The 20658-nt window shown below is 38.2% G+C and overlaps 1 protein-coding gene and 1 long non-coding RNA gene across 5 annotated transcripts in view; both read left to right on the forward strand.

Annotated features, from left to right (window-relative positions):
• OCA2 (OCA2 melanosomal transmembrane protein) overlaps positions 1 to 20658 on the forward strand; it is a 205264-nt gene that overhangs the window by 160899 nt on the left and 23707 nt on the right. For all 4 annotated transcript variants that reach the window (XM_040535549.1, XM_040535542.1, XM_040535559.1 and 1 more), the window contains one exon: positions 3840 to 3933. In XM_040535549.1, the coding sequence (XP_040391483.1) occupies positions 3840 to 3933 (94 nt within the window). The remainder of the gene's footprint in view (positions 1 to 3839; positions 3934 to 20658) is intronic.
• Positions 10037 to 19326, forward strand: LOC121059140. Its single transcript, XR_005814443.1, has 3 exons — positions 10037 to 10229; positions 14474 to 14483; positions 19306 to 19326. It is a non-coding gene; the product is annotated as an uncharacterized LOC121059140 (long non-coding RNA).

Here is a 20658-nt window from a genome sequence, read left to right on the forward strand (position 1 = left end):
GTGCTTTGAATAAGAAACACGGATTCTGCCAGACACTTTGAGGGTGATTCTTTAGGCAAACATATTAAGAATGCAGCAGACCCAAGGGTTAGTTTTTTCTTGAGAGGGCAATACCAAAGACTCCTAAGAACTGATGGTACTTAGATGTAATATATGTGCTGCTACCAAGTAAAACCAACAGCTGAGAATGAGGTTTAAAGTGAGAGGAAACATTACTGATGTAAACTGTCTCTCCCTTTGCTTATTATGGTTCTTCCCCAATTTCCCAGCCCCTTCCTTTGGTAAGATTAATCAGTTCTTCCCAAAGTATTTTTCAGTGCATTGCAGATTGTAGCCACGTGGATGAACTTTGTTTACCAAGGGGGAGGTCTGCTGAGCCAGGGAGGTGCATTAGATATGGTATACCAGTTCTAGGCTTGAATTTAGTAGTCTCTAGTGTAGTCTTTATAGTGCTATAGCAGAGGGTAACAACTGAACACTGTGTTGAGAGAAAGTAGCTGCAAATGGAAGTAAAAGGCTGGAAGAAACTAGTCTGTTGGATACTGCAGGTATCAAATCAGACTTACCAAACTCTCTCAACATCTTCCCACTTGTTTCTCTAAGTTGGATTGATATAGAAAGACACGTTTAAATAAGTAGGTTTTGGTTTTGGATATTTTTTTTTATGGATTTATTTTTAACTACAACTGTTGAATACTTTCTTATACTTAAAATTGATTTTGCATTCCCTAAATATATTCAAAGTAATTTACTGTGAGAAAAGATACTTTTATGTCACCTTTTCTGGACAGAAATGTTCAAAGACCTTCTATTGTGCTTCTGCAATAATTGTGCAAAGCTAGGGCATGTCCATAGAAAAATGATCATGATCCATAAGGATTCCTTTGTTATTTTCGCCTATATAGCATTGGCATTTTAACTGACATGTCTGGATCTTTCTATGATCACACATCAAAGTGAATATATACATGTATATATTTTTTGCATTAAGAAAAAATGTTTTCTTGATTTCATGGTTATGAATTTTTAAGCATAATTAGCATTGACAATAATGACTGCAGTATACCAAGAAAAAAAGGCAGAATAAGTATGAAAGATAATATTTATGGCTTACCTCAAACATATCATCTACTATGGATATTAGAAATATTGCATTTAATTCATTGTAATGAATATAGTTTCTTGATAACTATATGCTTTGTTATAAAGGATGAGTTACAGTAGTCATCAAAACTGATATACTGGTTATTACGGTGTTGTACTTTGATACAGTTGACCAGTGTGCTATTACAGCTTGAACATACAAGCAAATAGGAGTCTTTGCTATGTTTTTAAAGATTAATTATTCTTAAGGTTGAAGATGATGTGATAATGAAGATTCTGTGAAATCCTAGAAAATGCTTATTCTTCATTTGCATCAATTTGAACAAAGTTAATGTGTATAGGTTCCCATGTACATGTACCTAGACTTGACTTATCTGTGATTCAGAGGTCATGGTTTCATTATTTCACTGCTGAGTTAAATGGCTGCCATTGAGATGGATGTTCCTTGGAGGGGAAACAAAAGTTTGCCTTGGTTGTTAATTTCAGTGCGGTTCTTTGAAGCCTGCTGAGCCAATACCTAATTAAACTGCACACACAGTCTGAACAAATGAAAAAGAAATACCACTTCTTTCAGATAACATTTAAAGTGATGATTTCTCCTCAAGTGAAATCTACTCAGGGAAATCAATTCAATGCTGAAACAGAAACTCTTTCCATAATACCTCATTATTTAAAGGCATTACTGTAACACATGTACAGTATCGAAGAGGGTGTGCTGTTTGGAGATCTTGGCTGTATCTTGTCACAGCCATGGGACAAGTATAGTTTCATTTCTGTTTCCTTAATTTGAAACCAGAGCTATATTCCTTGTCTATAGTAATATTGTTCTGATGGTGATGCCTAATTGCACTACATGTAGAGCAGAAACCTCTTATGAAATGTTTGGAGGCTGTAGACTAGTGATTAGCTTTGGAATTGAAAATTATTTAAGTGTTCCTGCCTGACTCCCCTAATAACTTCAGCTGTATTAACTTGCTCTGTTTTTGTATTAAGCCACATGCTTTGTGTCTTGCCTTTCTTATGCGAAAGTCTACCAGGAATTCTGGTGTTCTAAGTTCAATTTCATATCTCGTATTGAAGTAACTAAAATACACTTTTAGTCAAAGACAGGACAAAGAAAACAAGCTCAGTTGCTTTGGAAGGTCAAAGCCTTAAAAACAGCAAGTAGGAGGCAGCTCACCTAGCATAGCTCCTGAGAGAGCAGAAAAAGCAGAAAAAATGGAAAAAAAAAAAGACGGGTTGGTCAAGGGGAGGGAACAATTAAAGATATAAAATGTCTATTTGGGGTTGAGGACATGGGGAGATGTTTTCCTTACCTCAAGAAAAAGTATGTGCACCATGAGTGAATACTTAGGGGAATCATACTTCTGCCTTTATTCTGACCTATTCTTTGGTAAACTGAGCTGAGGGTGACCTGAAATGTTTATTAAGTCAAAACAATTAACTGCAACATTAATTACCTTCTGAACAGTTTCTCTCAAAGCCAGACTAGAAGAGTCTCCACTGAGCAGTAATGTTTAACAGGGCCAAAATGAGAAGAGTAACTATATGCCAATGAGAGCAAATGAAGACTTGTGCTTAGAATAAAAGGTTGTTAATGTAGTGATGTATGAAAAAAGAGATGACTTGCCACAGTTTTAAAAAAAATATCTTCCAGATGCTTACCTCTTTTGTTCAAAATTTCAGTGAAGGAATAGAACATAGGTGTCCCAAATTATGCTTTAGAACAGAAATATTTGCCAAAGCCATATTTTGCTGCTTTGTGGAAGTCAAGTATACGAGTTTTCTGAAGTCTAAGATATGACATATGTGAAAACTATAGAAGAATACCTGATTTCTTTATGTTGCCACAATGTTGAAAGTTTAGAGAAAAAACAGGAGTAAATTAGTTACTGGAAAAGGCTTAAAAGAAAAAAGAAGAGAGATGTAGTTCTCTCAAGAAGATAGATGTGCTTTATAAACATGCACATTTATAAACATTTATAAACACGCACACAAAGGCATTTTTTGCCTTTGCATTTTCCTCTCGTAAGGGGACCTGTATAATGTAATTTGTTGAAGTTCAGTAAATAAAGGTATTTTCTTCTATGTATTAAAGAAACATTATGGTTTGGCAAACAAACTATGGTGATCCTTTTGACTTCAGCAAATACATGTGAAACAGATCTAGTCTCTTCCATTGTTTGACTTTTTTATTTATTAAAAAAGCAACACAAAACCCAACCAGCAATTAGTTATCATATATATATATAAAAGACATTAATTTGCCAATGTCATGCCTGTGTAGGGAAAAAAGGCATCCATTTTTCTTAACATCCTCAAATGTTAGTTGAAGATATTGCTGCAAAATTCTGTTTTCTTCCATGTGCTATCTCATCCTTTGTTTTCAGCTCATCTGATGGCATCTTATTGTATAAGAAACAAAAAAATCAGCAAGTTTATCTGAATGCAAGTCTCTGGTGTCACTTTGATGACTGTTAGATTGGTGTTATGTTCTTTCCCTATTCTCCTGGCTTATGTAGAGTTAGAGAATGATACCAGGCTTATCTTTGAAAACAATGAACTATTTATAGGATGTAGAAATATTGTCTGTATGTTTCTTTTCAAGTCTATACAACAGAAATTGATTTTTTTTTTTCTAACTGGTACATCTAAAGACTTTAGCACAGAATAAACAGAAGAAAGGTAAGAAACAGAGCATGACTATAAACCAGTATTTGTTTTCTGAACTGCAGGTAATGGGACATTGATTGGAGCATCTGCAAATGTTGTTTGTGCAGGAATTGCTGAACAGCATGGTTACGGCTTCTCTTTCATGGAGTTTTTCAGGTAACTTTTAAACTTCTCTCTTTAAAGGTGTCATTTTTTCCTTTAGACACACAATGGATCCTCCAATGAGAAAATCTATCGAAAAGGTCTATAAAATAGATCTGTGTTTCTTTACTGTAAGGGTGACAGAGCACTGGCACAGGTTGCCCAGAGAGGTTGTGGAGTCTCCTTCTTTGGAGATATTCAAAACCTGCCTGGATGCAATCCTGTGCAACATGAGTTAGGTGACCCTGCTTGGTAGGGGGCTTGGACCAGATGATCTCCAGAGGTCCCTTCCAACCTCAACCATTCTGTGACTCTGTGTTCCTAATTTGTTTTTGGGAACTGAAATGCCAGCAGAAGATTGATCATGTAATTTTTATGTAGTGTGGATAGAGTGTATAAAGGTGTTGTGATTACAGTGAAACCCTGGGAGAAGGTGGGATGCCTCAGTTCAGACTGAGTAGAACTTCACAATCCCCTTAAGTAAACTGATTTATCTAAAGGCAATTACTATTTTTTGGACCACCTACTCAGCAGCTATAAGTGAAAGTGTAATCAATGGTCAGTAGCAGGTCAAATTGTAGTTTAATACTGGTGTAATTAATAATAATTGTTGTTTAATAACAACAAGGGAATGGCATGAAGCTCTGTCGGGGGAGGTTCGGGTTGAATATTAGGAAAAGGTTCTTCACTGAGAGTCTAAATCAAGTCTTCACTGGCTTAGGGAAAGCAGAAACAAAGATGTTTAAAGAGTAACTAGTCCTTTCAGCATTATTCACTGGAATTTACTCTTTGGAAAGACTGAAGATGATACACAGATGTTCTGAATTTACCTTCTGTATGTATGCTTTCCAGTGGAAATAATTACTGGGGAAGGCCGTGGTAATTGTGAGGAAAGATGTGAGAACTGAATCCAGAACAGTCACAGGAAGGTAGTATTGGATATTAATTAGCAGAAAGAACATAAAAGCCCACTTTTTCTAGCTTCTCATTCCCTGAGCAGGCAGTTCATGAGTTCTTTCATAACTTGCCTTAGGAAAAGATTTATTTTAGTCAAGTGTACCCTGATTCAATATATTCAGAGGCTTCCCCTGGCATTAAGAGGTATTATGCGTATCTCTTGAGGATTTTGATCTTGCTTACTTTTATTCATGAAGGTTTCCTCAAAGAACAGAGTGATTCTTTTCTGCATTTCTTCCTTGTTTGCCCAGGGTCCCTCATTAGGTTTCACACCTCTGATTCAAGGTCTTCTACCAGTATATACTGTTAGTATCTTAGAGAATGTTTTGATGTTGTTGAACTCAGGTCTGGGAACGATAAGGTAGTCCCTATGAATAAGGATCAGGGGGATGGTCAACAAGGTGGACATCCTGGTGGGAGTCTGTTATAGACCGCCAAACCAGGATTAAGAGACGGATGAGGCATTCTACGAGCAGCTGGTGGAAGTTGCGCAATCACCAGCACTTGTTCTCATGGGGGACTTCAACTTCCTGGACATATGCTGGAAATACAATACAGCCCTGAGGAAGCAGTCTAGGAGGTTCCTGGACTGTGTGGAAGACAGCTTCCTGACTCAGCTGGTCAGTGAGCGTACCAGAGGGAGTGCCCCGCTAGACCTGCTGGTCACAAACAGAGAAGGACTGGTGGGAGATGTGGTGGTCAGGAGCTGTCTTGGGCAGAGTGACCACAAAATGGTAGTTCTCTATTCTTGGTGAAGTCAGGAGGGGCATCAGTAAAACTGCTACCTTGGACTTCTTCAGGGCAAACTTTGAACTGTTCAGGATGCTGGTAGGCAGGGTGTCTTGGGAGTCACTCCTGAAGGGCAGAGGGATCCAGAAAGGCTGGATGCTCCTCAAGAAGAAAGTCTTAAAGGTGCAGGAGCAGGCTGTCCCTGTGTGCCATAAGATGACCTGGTGGGGAAGAAGACTGGCATAGCTGAGCAGGGAACTTTTTCTGAGTTTCTGGGAGAAAAAGAGAGTTTACGTCTCGTGGAAGAAGGGACAGGCAACTCATGAGAGTACAAGGAAGCTGCCAGCATTTGCAGAGAGAAAATCAGGAAAACCAAAGCCCAGCATGAGCTCAACCTGGCCACTGTGGTTAAGGATAACAAAAAATGTTTTTACAAATATATTAACACTAAGAGGAGGGCCAAGGAGAATCTCTATCCTTTACTGGATGCAGGGGGGAACGTGACTAGTAAGGATAAGGAAAAGGCTGAGGTTCTTAATACCTTCTTTACATCTGTTTTTACTAGCCAGACCACTTATCCTCAGGTTACTCAGCCTCCCAACCTGGAAGTTTGGGACGGGGAGCAGAAGAAACCCCCCACAGTTCAGGTGGAAACAGTTAGAGACCTGCTGCTCCACCTGGACTGTCACAAGTCCATGAGGCCAGATGGGATCTACCCGAGGGTGCTGAGGGAGCTGGTAGATGTGATTGCTGGGTCGCTTTCCATCATCTATCAGTGGTCATGGTCATCCAGAGAGGTTTTGGATGACTGGAGACTTGCTAATGTGACACCCATCTGTAAGAAGTGTCATAAGGAGGACCTGAGGAACTACAGGCCTGTCAGCCTGACCTCGGTGCCATGAAAGTTGATGGAGCGGGCCATCTTGAATGCAATCACACAGCATGTGCAGAACAACCGGGGGCTCAGGCCCAGTCAGCATGGGTTCATGAAAGGCAAGTCCAGCCTGACCAACCTCATCTCCTTCTATGACCGGGTGACACACCTGGTAGATGAGGGAAAGGCTATTTAGTCTACCTAGACTTCAGCAAGGCCTTTGACACGGTCTCCAACAGTATTTTCCTGGACAATCAGGCAGCCCGTGGCTTGGACAGGTACATTCTTGGCTGGGTTAAAAACTGGTTGGACAGCCAGGCCCAGAGAGTGGTGGTGAATGGAGTGAAATCCAGCTGGTGACAGGTCACCAGTGGTGTTCCCCAGGGGTCGGTGTTGGGGCCCATCCTCTTTAACATCTTTCTTGATGATTTGGATGATGGAATTGAGTGCACCCTCAGTAAGTTTGCAGAAGACACCATGTTGGGGAGAAGTGTCAATCTGCCGGAGGGTAAGGAGGTTCTGCAGAGGGACCTGGACAGGTTGAATCAACGGGCAGAGGCCAATGGGATGGGTTCAACATGGCTAAGTGCCTGGTCCTGCACTTTGGTCAAAACAACCCCATGCAATGCTACAGGCTTGGGGCAGAGTGGCTCAAAAGCTGTGCAGAGGAAAAGGACCTGGGGGTGCTTATTGATGCTCACCTGAACATGAACCAGCAGTGTGGCCAGGAAGGCCAATGGCATCCTGGCTTGTATCAGGAATAGTATAGCCAACAGGGAGGTGATCATCACCCTGTACTCTGGTGAGGCTGCACCTCGAGTACTGTGTTCAGTTTTGGGCTCCTCACTACAAGAAAGATGTCGAGGCTCTGGAGTATGTCCAGAGAAGGGCTACGAAGCTGGTGAAGGGTCTGGAACACAAATCCTATGAGGATCGGCTGAGGGAACTGAGGTTGTTTAGTCTAGAGAAGAGGAGGCTCAGGGGAGACCTTATTGCTCTCTACAGGTACCTGAAAGGAAGCTCTGGGAAGCTGGGGGTTGGCCTCTTCTCACAGATAAGTAGCAACAGGACTAGAGGGAATGGCCTCAAGTTGCACCAGGGAAGGTTTAGGTTGCAAATTAGGAGAAATTTCTTCTCAGAAAGAGGGCTTAGGCATTGGAATGGGTTGCCCGGGGAGGTGGTGGGGTGTTTAAGGAAAGGTTGGTTGTGGTGCTTAGGGACATGGTTTAGCGGGTGACATTGGTAGTAGGGAGATGGTTGGGCCAGATGGTCTTGGAGGTCTTTTGCAACCCTAATGATTCTATGATTTTGTGATTCTATCTCATCTTGCAAATCTTTGGAAGTCACCAGGGAAAATTCATGTATACCATGCATGTGGAGATGATGACCTTCTGCTCCTGACTTTTGCCAAGGTGTAATCAGGGCAAATGTAGACTGTTACTGGTGTGTCCTTCTCAGGTGTTTCCGTGCAGGAAATCTATCTGACCAGACATGTCTGTCTCAGGTGGTGTTTGGATTCATGCATCACAGTACACTACTTCCCATACCTGCAAGCTTCTTCCTCCCTACCTGCAAGCTAAGCTCAAATTATGCAACTGTGTTTGAGGGGCCTTTGTTAGAAGTAGTTTTTTCGCGAACCATATTTTGTGATGGTGGTCTGAGGAGGAGAAGTGAGCAAGGTTGTGGAGCAAATCTGGTGAGTGCACCTTGACATAACAGAGGTGGAGGTGCCTAGTGACCAGGACATCCTGGTGACTCTCTATCCATTCAGAACCACATCTAATTGCTTCCTTCCCTGGATCAAGAGTCCTTCCTTCCCCAAAGATCTGGGGATGCGTATCTTGTTCCAGACTGCCAGCTGGTTGTTTGGCCATACCCTTGGTGTCCTATCCTTACCACCCAAGCAACTCAGACCCATGTGCTGGAAGTGCTGTTCTGGTGGAATAGGATGGCATTTAAGTGGAAAAAAATTATCCTGGGAAAGGAGGGAGAAAGACATAGATCCTCCTTACCAGTGGTGAAGGAACTTTAATCAGCCCAGCGTCCAGAGGACACTGCTGGTTTAGGAGATACAAGGTGCCAACCACACATACCTGGCTGTGACTGTGCTGGCCAGTGTCACCGAGTATCTTACCCAGAATGTATTCAGTCCTTCTTCCTTGTTCCCACCTTTCCCATCAACAGACATAGAAACCAGTTCTGTCAGAACTGTGCTTACAAGGGGAGAAGCAAGATTGCCTTTGAGAAAAGATTACTCAATTGCTATGGATTCAACTTGTTGTTTCTGGTTCTTGCGAGCTTTTCTTGATACCTTGCTATGCTGGTATCTCGATACCTCGCTGTTGCTGGTATCTTAATAAGAAGATTCCCATCTCACTTAGAATATATGAAAACCATAAAAATCTTTTTTAGAACCATGAAAATTCATGTATTTTAACCATTGAGTCCATCATACATGGTAGTAGGGCAACAAAAAGGGGCTTCTACTGGTATATCAGCAACAAAAGGAGGACTAGGGGAAACAGGAGCCTATTTCTGAATGAGATAATGACCTGCTGACAAAGGGAAGGGAGAGGTACACACTACTATGGTCATTGGCACAATGTTCAGCGGGAGGCCAGTCACTAGTGGTGGTTCCCAAGGTGGTTGTGATCTTCAGTGGTGCCTTCCAACCTCAACCATTCTGGAATTCAACGTTTAATGATCACAAGAAATCTGAAGGCAAATAACAAATAACTGCCAAGATCACAAGTAGCAATTTCCTTAAAGATGCTCTTGGGTTTTGGACCCAGTCCAACTAAATTACAGTCCTCTTTCACCTTGGAAACTGCTCCATAAAACTGTATTTATATCCTTTAATCTTTCTCCTGAAAAATCTTATTTATACTCTATTTTTTTATTATCCTTCTAGTAATTTGTAAGGTAGGGCTGAACACAGTACTCCAGGCAGTGTCCCCTTGTTTTTTTCCCATGTTACAAAGCTAAGGTGAAATACGAAGTAAAGAGTTATTTGCTTTTTGTTGTTGTTTATCTATGCCATTTAAAGTTCCCATTTTACTATTTACTGTTAAGTCAAAGATTCTTTCAGCTTTCATGTTACCTCCTTTCACCAAGCATGAATATTTCTGTTCCACCTGCCTGGCCTCCAGTTCTTTTTTTTTTTTTTTTTTTTTTTCCCCACATCTTGTTTCTGACTAACATATTATCAATGGGCAGGGATAAAAGGAAATGATGTGATCTATTAAGTCAGTTATAAGATGGACACAAAGATAAATATTAAAGCATAAAAATAGATATAATTGTCAGTCAGTGGGGATTGGAAAAGAAGATAGGGAGTGGTGGGCTATTTGCGGTACATGGTCAAGGGTAGACATCAGAGCAAAAAATGAACATTGTGCCTCTGGAGAGAAATACAATTTTGTTTGGTAGTCTGAGGTTGGAAGGGACCTTAACGAACATCTAGTTCCAACCTCCCTGCCATAGGCATGGATGCCACCCACTAGATCAGGTCACCCGGGGTCTAACCTGGTCTCAAAACACCTCCAGGGACGAGGCATCCACAACCTCTTTGGGCAACCTGTTCCAGTGCCTCACCACCCTCTGAGTGAAGAATTTCCTCCTAACCTCTAATCTAAATCTCCCCTCTTTTAGTTAAAACCATTCCCCCTTGTCATGCCGTTATCTGATTGAGCAAGGAGTTGCTCTCCATCTTTTTTATAAGTTCCCTTTAAGTACTGAAAAGCCACAATGAGTTCACCATGGAGCCTTCTCTTCTTTAGCTTTCTCTTCTTCTCCTTTTTGATGTGAAGGTAATTACTGAGTGACAGCATATATAAGTAAGCAGAAGGCAGGGAAAGATAATATGCATAGTATGATTTTTAGTCTGGCTATCAAAGAAACTTGCAATCATAAACAAGACAATTAACATAAAGGAGGGCAGCCCGTGTAATAGTGATACTATTTCTTTTAGCAAATGGTCAAATAAAGACAGTATAGTCTTCTTGCCTGGATGATTTCCAGAGGTTAACATAGGGATTTTATATCTATCAAGGGTGTAGAAAGTTTTGTTTTTCTTGAGAAATAAAAGAAGATAGAGAGCATTGAAGATGTCTCTTCTAATCGAGGTACTGCATTTTTCGTTAGCTTTAAATTTTTACTAATCTGTCTCTGAGTTTGTTTTTCGTATAGCATTACACTAGGTCAATCTGCCCTATGGATTATGAAAATAACCCACAGAAATCTTTTTGTTACCAATGAAAAATTTGCTTCTTACTTTCATAGCATAAGAAGTGCTCATTGCTGTAGGGTCTGTAATTATCTGTTTCTACATGCTAATAAAATTGCCCGCTTGATTTTTAATCTTCTCTTTAAGAAATGCATTTATAGCCTTTTAAATGTACGTGGTATTTCAAACATAAAATAAGTCATGTTCCATCATCTTACTTCAGTACAATACCAATCACCACTGTGTGTCTGTGATACATAATGTGATTTAAGAAAAATAACAAAAAAACAGATAAATGCTCAAGCTATATGACAGGAGAAGAAAGTGGGGATTATGGGAAATACTCTAATTTTATTTAATGTAAATTTTGTCTGACTGTGAATATATCATGGTGTGGAATATATAGGCAAAAGAAGAATGGATTGGATAACTATGTATTAGGATGAGTATATGGGAGAGATGATTTGATACATGAGGAATTCAGTCTGCCTGGAAGAACATGGTATGAGCCCAAGGGACCTAATTTAGATAACAGTGTTAAACTTAGCTGGGCATGATCCTGCAAGTGTTGTGCATATTTTCAGGTTTTGTGTTTTTCTGTTGTCACTCTCCCTTCATATGGTATCTGAAGAACTGAATTAATATTCTCTGTCTTCACTGGGAGTAACAATTATTTGGAAGTGTCAAAAAATATTGGTTTCTGATAATAGCTTACTAAAAAATGTTCTCAACATAGGATTTATCTTGGGAGTTATTCGTAGCAAAAATATTTACAGTAGGATATCCCTGCTTGTATCCCTTTATCCCTGCATGAGAGCAATCATAGAATCACAGAATGGTTTGGCTTGGAAGATCACTTAAAGGTCACTTAGTTCCAACCTCCATGCCATAGGCAGGGATGCCACCCACTTGATCAGGTTGGCCAAGGCCCCATCCAACCTGGCCTTGAACACCTCCAGGGATGGGACATCCACAACTTCTCTGGTGATCATCCATAATGACTGTGAAACAGTGCTTCCTGTGGAAATTATCATTCATGCACACGGGAGGACAAATGTGATGTCCTTTGCTACCCCCATGTATCCTATTTACATGATTTAATAAAAATTACTTAAAAAGCAAACAAACAAACCCAACACTGGGCTCTGTAAAGCCATATAAATGGCTTGATTATGTGTTAGATATTAGTAGTCCTGTTCATTCCAGTTCAATTAGTGTCATTTTTCCTTCATTCCTTGTTATTAACACCACTCTATGCTAAACACTGTTGGTGGTTTAAGGCTGATTCTGGTCAGAATAAAAACAGCCCTGTTACCTTGGATGTGGACTTTAGTGGTGGAAACTTCAGTTGAGCAATGTGGCATTCAAACTCCTGAATACAATTCACCTCTGGGCTTTCTATGAGCTGTGAAACTCCAGAACATAGGTTTTTAGGATGCTTAAAGTTCAATGATTCAATGAACTGCTGTGGAAAGGTTAATGATAAAGACACACAGGTTAGCCTCATCTCATTTCCCACAACTTTTATGATGAGTAAGGAAGAGTAATGGGTTAAATGGGTCATGGGTTAAATGCTGATATTTGACATGATAACAGACTTCTGCTCAGATAAGTATAAACACAACACTTCAAACAAGACCTCTCAACAAACACATTAATTCAATTTGTGCAAGTTTTTGTTTTACAACTATTGCTTCATAAAACTTCTATCTTTGAAAATCTGTTTATTTTTTTTTTTTAGGTTTATTGCATCATCTTTTTTGTCTTTATCTTGGTTTCTTTGCAAATGTATTGAAAACATTAGAAGTTTTATTTGAAGTACCTTACTTTAATCATAAACTTAAAATCCATTTATACATGAAAATATTTATTAATACACTTAGGGAAGTGAGTTTAAAAAATATACTCTAGTCTTTAACATCCTATTCGCTATTGTACTAGGAAGGGCAAAGCTTTAGACTATCTGTTGATTTTTCAGCTGATCTTTCATTGAGGTAGAAAGGTAGTAAATTTTTCAGTGTTAGATTCTAGGCTGGGCTTGTTAAGAAGAATGCCAGTTTTCTTTCAGCTATCCAAGAATAACCATTGTAAGATTTTAAATTGTCAGCACTGGCCAAATGAGTGCTCTTCAATAAGCAAATGCCACATTAACATCCATGTCAGTTGATTAAAGTGAACTTTGCTTATTTTAAATAGTTGTATACTCCATGAACTTAAGTATTCTTGCAATAGTGTAGTACAAACCATTTTAAGAATAATTCATGAGTTATAAGTGTTTATGAATGTTTCTTTTGATTTTTATTTAAGGATAAGAAATACCATAAATGGAAAGATGAACTATTGTGTTTTGTCATGTTTTTAGGAAAAAAAAAAAAGAGGAAAAATACTATTTTGAGCCCTTAAATATGGAGATATTTCCTTTTCCAACTTGAAATGTGAGTTTTCTGTACCATGTGAAGTTTTACATGGAACTTAACAAATTTATATCTTCTAACTAAAGTTAATATCTTTGAATTCTTTGGCCTGTGCATTGTTTTTCCTTCTCTTTTTGCTGTGAAGTCTTCTGGATTAGAAAATCACTTTTCAGAAAAAATAGATGAAATCTAACTAGTTAATCTTATTTTAAGCTGGTTAAGATTCTGTTATTCATTTTTTTTAATTTTATTTTTATTGTTTTATCTTTTGAAGGCTATGAAATGAGTTCATATCATTCTCAAAGATCTGAAAAGGGGCTTCTAGAAAACAATTGCAATAATTAATTTTCTTTATTGGGCTCCATAGGAGGCACTGATTCTCCAGGAATATACATACCACTTTGCTATCGTGGGGTATTCTCACAAAGTAGTGTCTAACTGGAGTTAAAGGGACTTAACAGTGCAAGGACCAGATATGATGTAACGTGGTCCTTCACCTTGGCCTTGACCATAAGTCTGCCAGTTTGAGAAATGGGTTCAAATGTACTGCATCTCCAATCTAGCATTTCTATTTCTGTTTCCTTCCTGTAGAAACCAAAGGGGAGAAGGTAAGGGGAGAAGAGGTGGGGAGGGAGAAAAAAGGATAAGAGATACCTTTGTGTGCCCAGGTCTCATTTCACGTTGGAGCTGGTACATAGCTAGAACACAGCTCACTTAGAGACTGCTCATGTTCTGGTGCAAGGCTTCTCATGCTGCTATTAACAGCAAGCAAAATGTCTCACTTTTACTCCTAGCTTCTTATTCTTCATCTGTATTTGTCTTAGCCCTCTTCTCTTCTGCCATGGTGTTGAACTGTGAAATTTAATGTGTTTTGACATAAAGATGAACACTGAAGCACGAGTAAAATTAAATGTGTGGCAGGATGGAGCGATGCTTGTAGCTAACACAGGCAAAAATTGTGATTTCTTATATTGCATTTTTTTGCCTTTACAATAGGGCAGTCCAAAATTAAAAAAAAGATCACTTCTAATATGGTGGTTTTAACCAGTATCTGTGAAAGAGAAGTTCACCATCGCCTTAGCTCAGTATTTGTGAAAGACTTAAAATCTTTTCTTGTTTCTTTACTCTCTACTTTAATGCTGAAGTTTTTATAGATGATATTTTCCCTATAACAATTGCACATGAATTGTCTGAATTAATGCCTCCTTCAACTTACAGAGCTATGATGATTGCTACATAAGCAAATATTACATTAAGAAAGATATTTATTTATAGGGTGATTTTTTGTTGTTGTTGTTTAGACTATATTATATTTTTACATTTATTTTTTCTGATAATCTGCAAAGAAAACTGAAGAGAAGATAAAGTCTTACTGCATTCAGGTGGGTGAGATACAGTATGGTGTGAAAGTTTTACAAAGCCCTTCCCCAAACCAATCTTTTTAAGTGAATAGAAGTGCACTTCAAGAATCTTGCTTTAAAAAATATCCCCAAAGTCCAGGGTTTTAGTTGCAGACTTTAATTTGTGCTGAAAAGTGTATTTGAAAATCAGAATGTCTGCTCCAAAGAACAATGCAGTGCTTCTTCAGTGTCTCTTTAAATAGCAGTCATGTAAAAACTTAAAGAATGAAATGCTAGAAAAATCTGCAGGGAACAATTTTTCACTGGTAGGTGGTGGAGTTTAAATAAAACTCCTTTCGTCTGACCACGAGGGTTCATATTTTAACACTACTAATATTGGCTGAGATCAGTTGAGACTATTTACCTTTCTAGCAGGCTTTTAAAAGGCAAGTAAATTACCACATTTTTCATTTCACTGAATTTGATTTCTACCAGATACTCAAACTATTTTGAGTGGTACTGTATCTAAATGTACAGCATTTCATGGTTAGATATAAGGTCTTATAATTAAAATGTGTTATCCAGTTTTAGGAGCATGTGGAGTGAAAACAGGAAGGCTCTCTAAGTGATTAAACTTCTACATCATCAAGGCAGGAGCTAATTTGGAGCCTTGTGCTGTAGTTTATGCTTTCTGTTGTGGTGCGTATGCTTTTATTAAAAGCTAAAATGCACAAAGTGAAGTTCATATGTACCATTATGCTGTTAGGCTTTTCATGATTGAGGTTGAAAAATAAGATAATAATAAAAGAACAAACTTGGAGACTGTTCATTCAGAGAGATTTTCTGTAGTTAAGAGGTCAGTGCATTATTTTCTGAGATAATTCATCAATGTCAGTAGTGTTAATGAAGATGTGGGACATGTGTCAAGTATTATTCTATCCACATCTCTACTGCCATTGATCTAGCACTTGTGTTTCGTTGTAGATCACTAAATGAAAAGTGTGCCAGTGCCTTACATGCTGTGAGTAGGCCCAAGTGAGAGAGAGGAGAGAGCATCTTCATTCTCTTTCTAGTTACACTACTCACTGATAATCATGCCTAGCCTCATATTGCCTGCTTTTTAACTAGCTAAGATCAGAGGAATATTTCTGGCAAGAAGAGAAGTAGGACTTAAATAGCCTTTGATACTTTCCCTCACCATGTCTTGAAGCTAGAAGCTGGACTGAATTTCTTCTTGTTACCATCTCAGTTCATATAGCACAAGGAAAAGGTAAGGGCCTACTTTTGATAGATGTGGTTCCTAGTTAGCCTGTGTGCTGTATAGTGCTGAAAAAGCTGTGTTACACAAAGGGAAAAATATAATAGTGCAAATTGTTAATCTTAGTTCCCTTTATTTATTTATTTATTTATTTTCTGAAATGGACAGATTATTTTTGAAATCTATGGTGGGTTAATCTTGGATGGCTGCCAGTTACCCACCAAGCCACTCTCATTCATCTCCCTCAGATGGGTTTTCTGCCTTTCAGGTGGTCAGAACAAATCCTGCCTTTCTGTAGCCATTTGTTATGGCCCTTCAGGACAGTGTAAATAGCATACATATGAAGAAGAAGAAGTGAACTAACAATAATCCTGCTAAATATTCCAAGATCTTTGTTTATAGACTTGTGTATGGAACAGGTTTTATTGGAAACATTTCTGTCTTTTGCTTCAGTTTCACAGCCATGTGTTTTAATCTCTTTCCCTATTTTTCTGTCTGAAAGACAGTGGCTACTGCATAGGTTTCTCTTGATCTTGTAAATTTTTTTTTTTTTTTTTTATTCTCACAGCGTGTGAGAACCTTCTGGAAAGGTTCTAAATTGTTGCCTTTTGCTGAAGTTCTTGCCTTTTAAAAAGCAAATTTGGAATCTGTACTGAAACACTGTTATTTTGCTTTGTTATAAAACTGAATATTTGCCTTACCCAGGTGTTGGACAGACTGAAAAAAATAATTTGATTTCTCCTCAGGTGCCATACACACTATTAATGCGAACTTTCTTTACTGATTTGTTTCCTTGTGACTGAAATTTCATATGTCTTCAACGGAATTCACTTTGAAGCACACTGAATTACATTCTTACTTCTCCCACTGTAATGAGGAGGTTTTTAAATCTGAAAAGTGTGATCTCAGCCAGAGCAGGAGATCTATGTATAGTAATACTGATAAATGAAAAGTTAAAAAAAAAAAAGAAGTTGAGCAATATGGCTATGAATAATGAAAACAAGGAGGGAGAGAACAAAATTGAGGCCATTCCAAAAGAGCAAAAGCTGAAATCAGCAAAATTAAAAAAAAAAATCAAAATCTGTTGTATTTCTTATATATGATATATTGGTGAGGGCTGTTTATAGTAAAGGCTATTTACAGTGACTGGGAAAAGAGTGAAATACAGGTTTATGACTTATGGAGTCCTTTGCTTTCACTGCTTCATTGAGAACTCATTGAAATCTATGGTCTCTGTTAAATTCCAAAGACTTTGGATTACATTGGTGACTGTGATATTCCTATCCATTATTTTCATTGACTTACAGATAGCAGGTGGCCATTGCTTTATTAATATACTGGAATGTAGTACAGTTTAATATTATATATACTTACATATATAAACTGTGTGAGAATAAAGGCAACCTAAATGGTCTCATTTTAAAACTGTCACTATATGGGTTATTTGGCCTAACAAGTAATCTTTTGAGAAACATGGCAGTATTTATATATAATACATAGTCTATCACATTTTATTACTTAAATGTAGTAATATTAAAAAAAAATTGCTCTTATCTGCCATGACCATGGGAGCAAAGTAGGGGTCTGGAGATCTCTGGGCTTAAATTTTGAAGTTAAATTTGCCATTTATAAATTGTGCCTCTCAGGCACAGATAGTTTTTTTTTTTTTTTTAAGGTTTTACAGGAATATCATTTTTGACAGATTGATTGTGTGACTTCGTGTTGCTCTAATACCTTCTTTTTAATGGGAGAACTTTAATTGATGTCAAACTCAAAAGTTCAGTGACAGACAATGTGCCTTCTCTGAGTTTAGAGGTTAAAAATAATTGACACTTTTGTATGCACAGAATAAACTGCCATAAAAATATTAATTCTCTGACTATTCAGATAGAAACATATTCAAAATGAATGGTCAGCTTTTCTGTAAGCTTTGAGACAGTGAATATGACTCTATTAATAAATAAAATCAACAACCATTACTGAAATAATTAAGAAAAGCATGATAAGCCAGGGCTTGTTGTAATTACAGTTGCAGATAGAGTAGAATATCAGGCTTGGAAATATTTAATATTTCTGATTCTGTGGAAATTCAAAAAATAATTTCAGAAGAGCAACTAATTTCTGAACTATTCTAGCATATTATAGCATAGAATTTTTTGTTTGTTTGTTTGTTTTAATGCAGATTGCTATTAAAAAAAAAAAAAAAAAAAAGAATGTGCTGTGCTGTTGGAGGTACCGCATGATTTTCTGACATTAAGAACATCTGAATGGAGGAGCACCTGAGGAACCTTAAGGGGGTCCTGGGCCATGAGATGGATGGGGTGGAGCTTTGAGGGGGTACGTGCATGGGCAGCGTGGTCAGTGAGGACCCCTGGGGCCACGGCAGTGTAAATGAAAATCAGATGAAGCGTAACTTGACAAACATGAACAGTGTCTGCAGGCTATTCTGTCTGGTGTGCATATAGCAATAAGACACAGCACAAAAAACTGTGCATTAAGAAGTGTGAATTTCTATAATTTTATATATTATTTTAAAAGAAGTTTAGTGTGGTTAGTGGCCTTTTTGGGTCAACCTTCACCTCACAGAAGTTGAACGTTTCCCCTATGGTCATGTTACTTCAGGATTTTCTGCTTTTTCCTTTTAAAGAACATGACAACGTAAAAATAGAATACTTGTCTTGAAATGCGCCTCATCACACCTGAGTTCGTCCATTTAATCCAAGCTATTCATTTATGTTCCTTCTGCAGTCAGTGGAGAGGAAAAGGGAAGACTTGTCCTGACATCTTAAAGGGATATCCGAGATGGGAAGAATTACTTTATGGAAGCCCCATTCTTTTATCTGACTAAAAATAACCATCTACTCCTGTGTCCTAAAGCTAAATAATACAAATCATACCTTTGGTAAACCATATGTATATTTGATTTTTTTAAACAGCTCTTAGGTAAAGACTTCAGTATAGCATATATACAAATATATTGATATATGACACATTATTTTTACTACTTCCTGATTCATGAGAGCTAAATTGTGAAACCATTCATTCTTGACAATTTTTAGTGGAATTTGTGCATGAACGTGGATATGTCTATGAAGGACATAGTAACAGAGAGCAATTAACCATACATTAATATGGTGTATTTAATGAAAAGTTAATATTTCAGATTTCTAACAATTCTACTTAAAAACAAGCAAATTAAAACAACATCAATTTAAAAATAATTAAGACTTCTAACCATTCTAATGCAATCTTCAGATATTATTGACCAATGCAAGCAGTAAATTTCCCAGACTAATTTTATCCAAGAGAAGTGTTGAATAAAAAGTGAATGAATGTACTGTTATAACAATTTATATTCTGGCTATGTTCATATAACAAAAATATCTCGAATCTCGATATTATAATGAACCTGAGGAAGGGGTACAACATGTTCATCTATGTTCATTTTTCTTTTTAACTCTCTACTCTTCTCTTTGTCCCTTAATGTTGGTCTGCCTTTCCCATCTGTTCATATCTCTTCCCTTGTTATTTCCTGCCAAGTAGCATGTAGTGTTTTTCTCTCCCATAGAGATGTGTAAGAATAAGAGGAGGCTCAAGGGAGACCTTATTGCTCTCTACAACTACCTGAAAGGAAGGTGTGGGGAGCTGGGGGTCGGCCTCTTCTCACAGATAACTACTGGTAGGACTAGAGGGAATGGCCTCAGGTTGCACCAGGGGAGGTTTAGGTTGGAGATTAGGAGACATTTCCTCTCAGAAAGAGTAGTCAGGCATTGGAATGGGTTGCCCAGGGAAGTGGTGGAGTCCCTGTCCCTGGGGGTGTTTAAGGAAACTTTGGACCTGGTGCTTAGGGACATGGTTTAATGGGTGACATTGGTAGTAGAGGGATGGTTGGCCAGATGATCTTGGAGGCCTTTTCCAACCTTAATGATTCTATGATTCTAATGAGAAAGGCAGAGATAAAGACCTAATACTTCAAAAGCTTCTGAACAACTGTTAGGTGAGCGGTCAGGTCTTCACATTGGGACCTTTCTGAGCTGAGTTCAAAACTATTCTTCATCTGGCTAAATAAATGGAAGGGACTTTAAATGATAATCACCTTCTTTAGCTAACCACCTGCTGTTTTGCGGATTTTGATGGTCTTGTTCTGATTTTCATATTTAAAAGTCTGTTTCCCTGGGCCTGGTTGTGAGCAGAGGACAGGGAAAAGGCCCTGAGGACACTGGGGAAGGTGCTGTCCCTGGAACCTTAGGCTTAGGACAGCCCAAGGCCTTGACTTCAGCGGGGCTAGGCAGCTGTCCTCCCATTCTACTACTTTTCTTCATGTAGACTTTCTCTCCAAACACTGCAATGAGCATATTGTTACTTTCATGTAGTATGAGTTTAGCCTAAGGGGCCATGCTGTCATGCCAATGAAGCATATGGATAATACATTCAATTGTATCCTAGGAAAAACTGAGTGGCTTTCCCTGAACATCTCAGTCTTGTTGAATATTGTGCATGGATGCTTGGGTGACTAGTCACAATAATTGTATTTCACCTTGCATAAAAAATATGCATGCAGCAAGCAGACATCATTTGTCCAGAGTATTCAGAAGGTAAAAAGAAAAGGAAACTGACTTGTTTTTGTGTTTGCAACTGAGAAGTATATTAAGCTAACAACCTAAAGTACCAGTCAGTCATATAATATGTTCAAAATAACACTTTTGCTATATTTGCTTCATCTTAAAGTTCTCATCCCAGTGAAAATTTTGAATATATTTTTTATGCTTCTGTTGTCATGTGCTATATTTTTAATTTCATTTGCATTTATCAGATTTATGAGAATAACTTCTGTAAGAATTGTTCTTTGTGTATAGGCACAGGTATAATTTTTGAGTCCGATCATGCATTTGATGGGAACCTTAATGCTAAAGTGGCTAGTAGGAATTTTTGCTGCACAATAA

The sequence above is a fragment of the Cygnus olor genome, chromosome 1 (genome assembly GCF_009769625.2).
Source record: "Cygnus olor isolate bCygOlo1 chromosome 1, bCygOlo1.pri.v2, whole genome shotgun sequence".
In the NCBI taxonomy this organism is placed as follows: Eukaryota; Metazoa; Chordata; class Aves; order Anseriformes; family Anatidae; genus Cygnus; species Cygnus olor.